Source organism: Carex rostrata, chromosome 3 (genome assembly GCF_964058835.1).
Source record: "Carex rostrata chromosome 3, lpCarRost1.2, whole genome shotgun sequence".
NCBI lineage: Eukaryota > Viridiplantae > Streptophyta > Magnoliopsida > Poales > Cyperaceae > Carex > Carex rostrata.
The window spans coordinates 6,824,924-6,836,107 of record NC_135920.1 but is presented as its reverse complement, the minus strand read 5'-3'; the positions used below and the strand labels follow the sequence as shown (position 1 = coordinate 6,836,107).

The 11,184-nt window shown below is 32.2% G+C and overlaps 1 protein-coding gene across 1 annotated transcript; it reads left to right on the top strand.

Moving 5' to 3' along the window:
* Positions 1-6,896: 6,896 nt before the first annotated feature.
* Positions 6,897-9,012, top strand: LOC144551188 (Ribosomal protein S21 family protein). The gene is made up of 2 exons (XM_078299054.1): positions 6,897-7,335; positions 8,611-9,012. Exons 1-2 carry the CDS (start codon positions 7,007-7,009, stop codon positions 8,618-8,620), a joined length of 339 nt encoding a protein of 112 aa, XP_078155180.1. The 5' UTR covers positions 6,897-7,006; the 3' UTR covers positions 8,621-9,012.
* The last annotated feature ends 2,172 nt before the right edge of the window (positions 9,013-11,184 follow it).

The following is an 11,184-nucleotide window of genomic DNA, read 5'->3' as shown; positions in this document are numbered from 1 at the left end:
TGCACAAACCCCTCCATGCATTGCAATGCACCATAGCCCATCTCTCTCTCTCTATATATATATGAAAATTACCCTTAGTGTCAGTATATATATGTCACATATATGTTATGTATATCCATTTTAATGATAAGAATTATTTTCCTTAAGAAGAAAGGTGAGAGAAGCAATCAAGATTTGAAAAATATGTAATGTTAATTGTATATCCCTGTTTTTAATATTAGAAGGATTTGTATGACATCATATAAGGTTGACATGCAGAGGTGCATTGCGTTTGCCATTACAAATATAGAAAGGAATTAAATTGTCATTATCCAAAAATAAATTTGTCATTATCCAAAAATAAATTTGTCATTATCCAAAAATAAATTTGGAGGATATAAAGAGGAACTTTGAGCTGTTAAAATCAAGATATATTGGAAAGTTTTAAGTGTAAATAAATTTCAGTTAGATTTTATAGCTTAATTTGAAAACTTAAAAAATATTATAATTTGGAAGTAGGTAGCTAGGTACAATTCTAAATTCTTCAAGTATAAAAACGATTAAATACTTCACATTAAATTTCGTTGAACCAACAAAAAACCACACGTGCTTCCTGTTTTGGATCCAATCAGTTAGATACGATTTCTGATGTTTCTAGGGCAACTAAAATTTACTGAGAAAAGGAATGGCTTTATCTACAATTTTTAACAATAGTGGGGGCCATGGTAATATTATGCACCTTGTTGTCCTAATCCGTCAACGAATGAGATTAAAAGATGAATTTTTAAATTTAATATCAGCCCTCCAATCACATAATACGTCTTCTTTTGATTAAATATATCTATTTTATGTGTAAAAATATAAATTTAATTAAAAATATACTCGTCACACAGATTGCTACATGATTTGTCACAATTAAAATTGAATGAATTCATAGCGATATGTTTTCTTATTTCTCCTTACAACTATCTACGATTTCTACAATTAAATTATTTCCTTATTTCTCTATTTCCTCCGTTTCATTTCTCCTTTTTTTTTTCTATAGTTTCGACAATAAAAATAGAAACAATCATATCTTATTGAATTTTCTTTAGAGCTATTGTATCTTTGTGAATAGATGAATAACAGATCTTGTGCTGATGAAAACAATAATATATTTTCAATCTAGAGAGAAAATGAAGAATATCTAGAACTTTTGTGTAGAGAAATTTCTATTGTTAAAATAATTTTTATCAAAAAATATATATGTAGAGAGAATTCTTATTTGAATCATTTAATCATATCTTTCTCATTTTTGTTTTTTTACAGATCATTTCTCCTTTAAATCATTTAATGACGTGTCTTGTTTGTGGAGAAAATTAAATATTAAATCACAATGATACTTCAAGAATTTTTTTCATGTTATATTTGATCTTTTTTTTCATTTGTTGTTGTTGTTGTTTCTTTTATTTTTATTTATTATTTGAATTTTCATTTTTTTTTCATTTGTGTCTTTTTTTTCATTTAAATATATTTTGTCTTACTTTTGTGTGAATGTCAAATAAAAAGGTTTCTTCATATTTTATTCAATCTTATAATATATTCCCGTTGCAATGCACGGCACGGCTACGATACTAGTATGCATATTACATGTGTAATAGTGGTATGTGCTGCCAATTCATATCTTAATTTTTAAAAGTTAAATAATTAATTTTAACCATTTAACATAATTTATATATAAAATATACTTGCATAACAAATTATATATTTTTTGAAACATTTTTACTATGTTTTAAGATTGATTGAAAATCACTTAGATTTAAAAAAATTCGACCATCCCAAACTAGTGATTTTTTACATATATAAAAAAATATTAAACAAAATATATAAAAAAATTTAGAAAATATAAAATTTGGTTTCCAAGTACATTTTCATATGGAGATCGATATCATGTTTAATAGTTCGAATCAACTGTTTAAACTTTAAAATAGAGATATGAATTTATAACATGATTCGATCCGTAATATGCATATTACGAACTCTTTTAATAATATATGCAGGTGTCAATATTCTCCATTTTATAAAAAAGTGACCAATGACAACACATAATGAAGCACCAACAAACGGATTAAGATTGCACGAAAGTTACTTTAACTAGTCTCTAATAATTGAGTCATGGAAAATTCGACACATCTCCCAAAGTTGCCAAAATTTCCATATCAGAAATGCTTACTGGCAGTATAATTAAAGCCATGAAACGAGTTCAATATCATGGTCACTTGGTCAGAAAAGGAAACGAGTATGGTATTAGTGGAGAGAATTCCACTATAAAAAGTTGGCATTAGGCTGGGTTAGGGATGAGTTTATTGAATTAAAGTAAATAAAGCACAAATTGAATAAAGTTTGCGTGCCGGGATGTTAAACGCAACGCAAACAACACCTCAGTGAAAAGGATATGATTTGATGTCAGAAAGGAGATGCACATGCGCCAGTGGAATTGGACCTTTTCTTCTACCTCACAAAGAAAAAATGGGCTTTTTCTTATAAATCTTTTGACTTCTTCTTGCTGTCAATTTTTTTTTTTTGAAGTTCGACGGGTTTCTCCCTAATATCAAGTATCAACGCAGTGTTTTGAAGTGGGATGCTTGGCAGGAGCAGTTGGATCCGCGTTAAGATTCGTACAAATCTTATATCAGACAGTGCAAATCTAGATGCGGATTGAACAGTTCTGATCATATATTGGATCAAATTTGGTCTAATGTCCATCGGACTGCCCTCGATTTTCAGTGTTTTTGGCTAGTAAATAAGCGTAGCAGTTTGAGTCGGATTTTAGTAAAGTTGGATACTTGAATCATACTGTTATTGGATTATTTTTTTGCTTTGAATACGGATCATGCCATTAGGTGTTTGGGTTCAGAAGGTGCCTTATTGCAGGACCGTTTACTATAAAACGTTTTCGCTTCCGGGATAACCTGACTGTAAAAAACCCTCTGTGTTATTGAAATGGTAGTAGGCATTCTGCCTACTTGGACGGGTCCGGATTTGAATCCGTTGCTCAAGATCATTTCATGATTCAAATCCGTCACTTGAGATGTGTACGCTCCACTATCAAATGAATTGTTGTGGATTCAAATCAGATGGTTCTAATCTAAAATTCAAAAATTGAGTTACTTCACTGCATCTGAATTCTACTTGGACTCGAGAAGAAAATATTGAAATTGGATCTGACAAAATAATGCGGATTTAGATTTCTTTTCATTTTGTTTTTTTAAGCGGCTTTAGATTTTACCACATGATTATGTTGGGTAAAAGAGCCATTACGTTATTTCACTTATCCGACCAAGCATCTCAAAAAGTTACCGCCACCCACAAATGGTTTGGTTTGGCACCAAAAGTCCCCCCCCCCCACCCCCCACCCCCCCCACACACACAGAGATTTGGGATGAAGCAGTGGGAATCAGAGTTCTACCTATTTTCATTTTAGCAATTTTTACTTTGTTTTAGTAGTTTAATTTTTCGGGTCCCTGTTGATTTGGATATGATTCCCCTTCAGACGCTCTCGCCTAGCCCTATAGGCTTGCTTCCCAGTGCTACTAGTATCAGCTTCAATCGGGCTCCACTGCTGCTTGAGGGATTTTAAAACAAAGATGGACCGTCTCACTATTTTATTGTTACTCTTATGAATTGTTTCAAAAAGTTTTGTTGCTTGTAATAAATTTGGTGAGACATGCCTCTTCTGATATTGGCTTACTCATTATACTACTGAATTTTGATGCTTGTTTCAGTTTGTAGGAGTAAGAGATTTTATGTTTTGGTATTGAATTTTGATGCTAGTGACTGATGCATGTTTCAGTCAGTAGGTAGTAGTACTTGTAAGTTTTTCCTTTTTTAAATAAATGGACGGGCTTTGTGCCTCTTTTTAAAAAAAAAAGTAGTTTAATTTTTCAGTAAGTAGGGGTATTGAGCACTATTCAGGTGTAGCACTATATACACATGCATAGTGTGACAGATATGGAAACATGGGTATTTGGTAATTGGTAGAAGGGTCTCATTTACTAGTAGGAGATGAGCGGGAATGAAACTGGAAATCTCGAGGACTGATGTTTGTATTTGTAATTCTAGATCAAAAAGTAATAGTAAATGCCTAAAAGGGTTTTCTCTCAAAAAAATAAAGAAAAGAAAAAAAAGTCGAGTAGCGACTGAATGGCGGGGTCACAGTTCTACACTTCATACTCTGATGGGAACCAAAACTTTCTCATTAAACGAGAAATAGAATTGACATATTTTGAAAATTTCAGATTGGAACGCTGTGAGCGATGAGAAATAATTTTGTTTGATGCGATTTGGAGGGAATTTTTCCTTGCAAAAATTTCCGTAAAAAAATCAAGAGATTTGACGAGAGTTCATTTGCCAACAAATTGGTGGTATTTTATTTTCAACGGTACCCTTCTTATTTATATTATGTTCGCCAACCTAACTAGTCTCTACAAACTCTACAAAGCGAAGAAGTGAAGGCAAGTTCCAGCAAAGAAGAGGGAGAAAGTCATGGCGATTAGCAATTTCCATTGTTTCCAATTGATTAGCAATTACTAGGAGGCAAGCTCTTATTGAAGAAGGTTTCGGTGATTCTAGAATGATATTTTATTAAAAAGGTTACTATCTTGTGAATTTCTACTCTACTGTGGTCATGTTAATCCCTATTGTTAACTTAATCTATCTGATTAATCAATTTTAGCAAGTTTTAGGTTTATCAATTGTATTTGCAAATTATATAGTGAATATTTTTTCGTTTTTTTGTCTTAGTTGTTATTAATTTGTTGATAATAATCATAAGAAATGAATTAATTTGTTGTTAACTTTTTTGGTATCTATTGTATTTGCTGCAAATAAATAATGTATCTGAAATAGTCAGAAGTTAAATTAGTTTTATTTAGGAAAACACCAATTAGTCAATGTTATCATGTATGATTTGTTTGGCCACTACAATTTATGTTGAACTTGAGAAACACGGGTTCCCGATTAGAAGTTACTTGTTGTTGTAAAATTTCTCAAAGCTAATAATGAAGAGGCTGACATCTTCTTTCGGTTGTCCAGACAGATTGAAGCGGCAAGTAATGAGTTTTTAGTTTGACAAATGATTAAGTGATACTTTTAGTCCTGTTCGGCAGTAATCCCGAAAGTACTATTTACATGGAAAAAAAAAATTCACTCAGACTGAATTTTTTTTCCCACGTAAACAGTAAAATCTAGTTCAAAATTTTCATTTCCTATACCCATTTCTATTCCCTACTGGTCTGCCAAATAGGCCCTTACAGTAGAAGGATAGTACTTTTTTGGATAGTGATGTCGTCTTTTTGTTCATATATAGATGACATATAATTAATTAAATAACAGTGAACTCCTTAAATACTTTTGAGTATTGTATTTTGTTAATGCAATATAGATGCGCTATATGGATGTTAGTTACTCGTATTATGTCTGATTCCATTTGATAATGCATGCTCCTTGAGTACTTTTGATGGCATTTTTTTTTTTCTGAAATTATGGGTTGGAGGTCAAGCCAGCTAATACATTTTCAAATCCCTATGTATATTATAGAGAATTTTCTCACTTTGTGGATTTCAAACTCGTAACCTCCCATATGAAAAACATGTGCCTTTGCTACTAGATCAAAGACAAGTTATTGACATTATTTTTATTTATTTGAGTTTGGTAATGATTTTTTTACTCAAGGGTCAGCTTTCTAATAATCTACATTAACAACATTAATGTGGTTGAGATATGTTGCTCATTACTTATTTTCAAATTTTGTTTAGTTAGTGAAGAAATTGGGTATAGCGGGTTTGTTGAAAATAACGAACGATCTAGATTAATTCTCATTATTGATCAAAGACTCAGATTGTACCAAGCATAACTCTAGATTTAGTAATAAAGTAAAAAGGTACCTTGGTACCTTGGTACAAGGCATACCATAAATAGAAACAGTAGCAAACGGTACTCAATAGGTGGGTAACGCCGTAACGGTAATAAATACCTTTTTTTACAAATAGAACTAGGAACAATGTAAAAATCAAATCAATGAAATACTTTTTTTCATCATAATTTCTTTCATCAGAAACTCACAAAATCAACCGGGTTTATTTCAGTATTAGTACCGGATAATACCACTGAAATTTAATGCAAAACTGTACCATTGAAATCAAGCATATTGGTAAAAATACCAATATATACAGGAATACCAGTACATATATACTAGTCATTTTTCTTTTTCTTTTTAGGTTTTAAATTTTTGTATAGTTACTTTTCTGTTTCATTTCTTTATGTATTTTATGTTTTTTTTTTCTTTTTTTTTTCCTTTTTTTGTGTAAATTAAGAAAAAAAAAAAAATGCACATTTTGTGCCAGAGTTCGGTGGGTAATTGATCCATGTCAAAAAATCGAGGAAAAAAATGATTTGAATAAGGCCTTATGATCATATTTAATTTAAGCTTAAAAATTATTTCAACAAAAGGAACACTCAAGTAAGGATAAAAGTGTCATTTTTATTTAAGTGAAATCATTTGCTTCTATTATATATACATTCCAATTAAAAACTTAAAATGAATTCAATTCTTTTTTATTTTTATTCTGATCAATAAAATTAAATTAGAAATTATTTTTATTAAGTACCATTGAATTGAAATTGTAGTGTTCCGATCATAATGTCACTCTTTTGTAAAGACATCGACAGGGCTATCTTTACTAATCATATACTTCTTTTATTTTGTTCGTGCGCTGCGTGAAATAAAATAGTTCTGTCAATATATTTAGTCTTCTCGCTGTACCAGAAAAATACTAATAATCTTTTAAAATTAAGGCCCAAATCGGCCCAATAGTCCATCGAAAACCTACCAAGCCTGAAACCTCCCGTCTGGTTCAGTTCTCTCTTTTACAAAATTACAATTGCAAACGGGCTTACAACAGAGATCAAGGAAAAACTTTTCCCGAATTCGCGTTTAGCAACACCAAGGAAAAACAAAGAAACGGGAGAGAAGCACTTACCGGCGGCGATGAACCGGGTGATGCAGCGACTCTCATCTCTGACACATCCGTTCCTCCTACGCCACGGAGAGATCCTCAACGCCAATGCGAACAAAATCGAAAGTGCTCAGGCGAGGGGGATAAGAGTGTTTGTGTGGGATGGCAACTTGGAGATGGCGCTGGGAGTGATGGAACGGCGGATGCGCGCAAGCGGGATGGAGCGTCTGATCAAGAGCCGGGTCGATTATCACCTGAAGAACTCGGAGAAGAAGGTGCTTGCGAAGAAGAAACTCATGCTCAAGGTCAGATCTCAGGAACTGGCGCGCAAGCTTCGCTCCGTTCTAGTGAAGAAGATCAGGTTCGTTGATTGTGAAATATTTAGTTACAAGTTGTTGAGGTGGGAAGAATAATTGCAGTTGGATTTTTGATGAATTAGGATCATTTGGGAATACTTTTGGTTTGGAGTCAGCATCAAGGTATTAAAGAGAGAGAGAGTACATTGGATAGAGATAAATAACTCTTGTTCTGCTCATTAGCTTATACCTAGGAAAGATAGAATTTTACTTCAACCATAGTTTAAAATGGAGATTTTACAAGTCTGTCACAAAAAAAATTAACTTGTGCATCTTTTTTATTCTAAATAGTAAGAAAATAAGGTTTTTTTTAATAAAATCGGCAAATTTGAAATATGAAGTAGTGTCTTGTACTTAGATGAGATTTTCTAAAAGAAAGGAGAGATCAGGGTGGAACAGGTAATTGGGGATTTCGTAGGAAGCAAGTATAAAATTGACCTTTGAAGTTTGAACTTGTACCCTTGGTCTTGTTAGGTCCTTGTACGTTTTTTTTTTGTTGAGTTGATCCCCTGCACATTTGTTTTATACAATGATCAAGTTCTTCCTATCAGTTTACTGTTAAATGTGATAATGTGGAGCTGTTTAGTTTAGACATCATAATGGAATCCCAATTGTAAATAATAGATGTCTAAAGGGACAAAGGTAAAAGGGGGCAGTTATTACATATCTTCATATGTCCAAGACATCATGAACCTATTTCTGACATAGTCAGATGTTAAATTTTGAAGCAATCCGTCAAATGTTTTGCATTGAATTATGTAAAGTCCAATGTCAACTGCTTGGTAGTGACTAAACTGAGTGTAATCTTCTCCTAAATTTCTTTTGAAGTGAAAACTTTTGCTTAAATAATAAGTTTTAATGTGAAAAAAAAGTAATTATGAGGCCTCTTACTCTAGTTGGTACCTCTACATTCTTCTGCCAACTTAGTTCACTACAGGTGTGGCTGTATGTAACGCCCAATCAAATGATGCCATGCAATGGCAGATAAAGATAGAATTGGGGTCAATTGGCGCCTATATATTATATATGCCGTACTTTTGATAAAAATATTACAAATACACTTATTTTACCCCATACTTGCAAATTTTCTGAAACTGATCTCTATACATTTTCAGGAAAAAGAAGAAGTAATCTGTAATTTTGTGTATATAATTATATATTGATTCCTGTAGTTTAAAGTTTTGTGCTCGCACTGATGTCATGCCTGGTACAGGATCTTTTTGTATCTTTTGTTTCTTGGAATTTTTGTGATTCTATGAATTTATTTATTTGGTTTGCAGGGGAATGTGAGCACTGGCTATTCTGGGAGACAAATAAAATCAGAGAGGAGGTCCTTGTTGGATGCTTCATATACTGTCTAGATTTCTCAGTTGCTTTTCAGAAAAAAAAATCGTGAAAATATTGTAATGTATTTTTATGGATTAGCTCTTTGTTCATTTTTATATCCGAAAAGTGAATTTTTGTTTAGTCTCAGGCAATGAGGTTAGTTTTTTTATTACATTTTATTTTATGAAAGTAATTTGATTGCGGATATAGGCTCTAGATTTTAACCAGTTGTGTGTCAAAACCGGATTTGTGATATTCATGTAGCATAAATGCTTTGGTCCTATTTTGACTACGGCTTGATTTTGTGTACTTATTGGATTGTTAATAATATTCAAAGGGTGATGATATTGCATTCTGGGAGGGGGTGGTGGTTAATGATCCAGTATGCTTGTGCTCGGTTCATTAAATTAATGAGCGAGTCAACTCGAGTTGAGAAGACAATACTGAGTTAATGAGCGAGTCAACTCGAGTTGAGAAGACAATACTGAGTTGAGAGTTGATAACTGCTCGTTAAATGCTCAAGTTGACTTATGCTTATTAAGTGACTTGTTAAGAAATCAAGGTTATAGGCAATTTTGAAGTTTGTTTTGAGTTTTTTGATTCAGAACTAGATAAACTAATAAGTGATAGTTAATTCCTTCAATAAAAACTATTGGCATATTGACATGTCGAGTTGTAAAATCAGACTTAATTTAATTTGGGTTTGGATCCGGTTGAGAACTATTTGGGATTAGATGTGGTATGATTTTATGTAACTCAATTTTTAATGAACGAGTTGGAATATGCTTATACTCAGTTTATTAAGTTAACAAGCGAGTTGATAATAAGCGAATTATTAATGAGTTGATAGAGTCAAACTTATTAGCCATTTTCTCACTTCGACTCCCAATACACTTGATTTTTTTTTTTTTTGGCAAAGAATACACTTGGTAATTTGTAAAGTAGATGCTGATCTGGAGACATCAGTGCAGAAGAAAACAACAAAATCGTGATATTTCATTCGATTCATCACCAGGTTTGAGAGAAGCATGCCATTTTTTAAATATGGATTGTAAAAATAGGCACCCGTTTGGTTACCTGAACAATTGAAAATAACAAGTCTCAGGTACAAAATTCTGAATGATGTTTACAATAAGCTCACGAGGGACCAATTCTGCTTCGAAATGAGAGCATCTGCATCCCAACAACTCAACAGATTTTTTAAATAACTGTTAATTATTTTTTAGAAATTAAGATCTCTAAAGTTTTTAACTCTCACATTCTTGAAATTTATTTTAGAGTTTCTAATAAACCACATCAGCAACAAATTAAAAAGGAGAAATAATTTAAGCCCGTCATTTAGTTAGAATGAAGTTTATAAATAATTTATAAATAAAAAACTTTACTGCATAATTTCTAAATAAAAAATTCTCTTACATTTCTAAAACTGAATTAGAAATTGCCACATCAAATTAAAAACTCGAATAGTTTTAATAGTTTCAGATATGTAGATGCTCTGAATATCAAGGGTCCTATGCATTTTACTCGAACGGTCCAGATCCAAACTCAAAATTTGAGTTACCTCAAAGGATCAGAACTAATCTTGAAGGCCAGGTCCGTGTGAACATACTTTATGAGGATAAGATTGATTACAGTCCAAGCAATATTCAAGGATGCACAACTTTTTCTTGATCAGGCTCAGTGTACCGGGCGTAGCAGCATGCAAACCCCAAGGGTTTATGTATCCTCATAATTTCAATGCTTTGTTGATGGTGGTCTACTGGTAGGGATGTTCATCGAAACCGAATCGATTTAGCATTGCAACGGAATTGAACTGAATCAAAGTTTTATTTCAGTTTGTTCGGTTCAAACCGAAATATATTAATTTTAATATTTAAAGTAATTGATTTATAATAAACTGGAGTATCAAGAAATAAGCCTAAATATTTAAAGCATTGATTAAGAAACAAACCAGGGCAGTCCGGACCAAATTCATAATATATAAAAGTTTGAAAATTTTCAAACCGAACTGAACCAAAGTTATAATTTGATTTTAAAAAGCAAACCGAACCGAGCCATTAAACATAAAAAATCGAACCGTTTAGTCCAAACTAATTCGGTTCAATTCAAAACCGACGAAACCGAACCCATGAACACCCCTATCTACTGGTCCTTCAAGCTTTCTTCTTTGGACAGTATGACATATCTATTTTTCAATGGTTTTGAAATGGTTCAATTTGGGTTTGTACATCTGATGCTTTGTCCCCGATACAAATGGAATGTCTAGCTCATTGAAGGTCTTTGCATCACTCTAGTAGTGTCTCCAAATGACAAGGGAAGATAGTAGTTACAACCTTAATATTGTTAGTTTGTAATAATCTAGAAGTCAATAATACGATAAATTATCATATAAAGCTTTGTTCATGAATTGAGTGATTAATAAACTGTCATTTTGTTGCCCTGAGTATTATTGTATTTATGAATCATTTATTTTACTGACTAGAGTCAATAACTGGAATTGTGAAACTTCATAATATAGATGATATATA

Coding starts and splice junctions, on each gene's coding strand:
- LOC144551188 (XM_078299054.1), top strand. CDS start 7,007: ATGAACCGGGTGATGCAGCGACTCTCATCTCTGACACATCCGTTCCTC.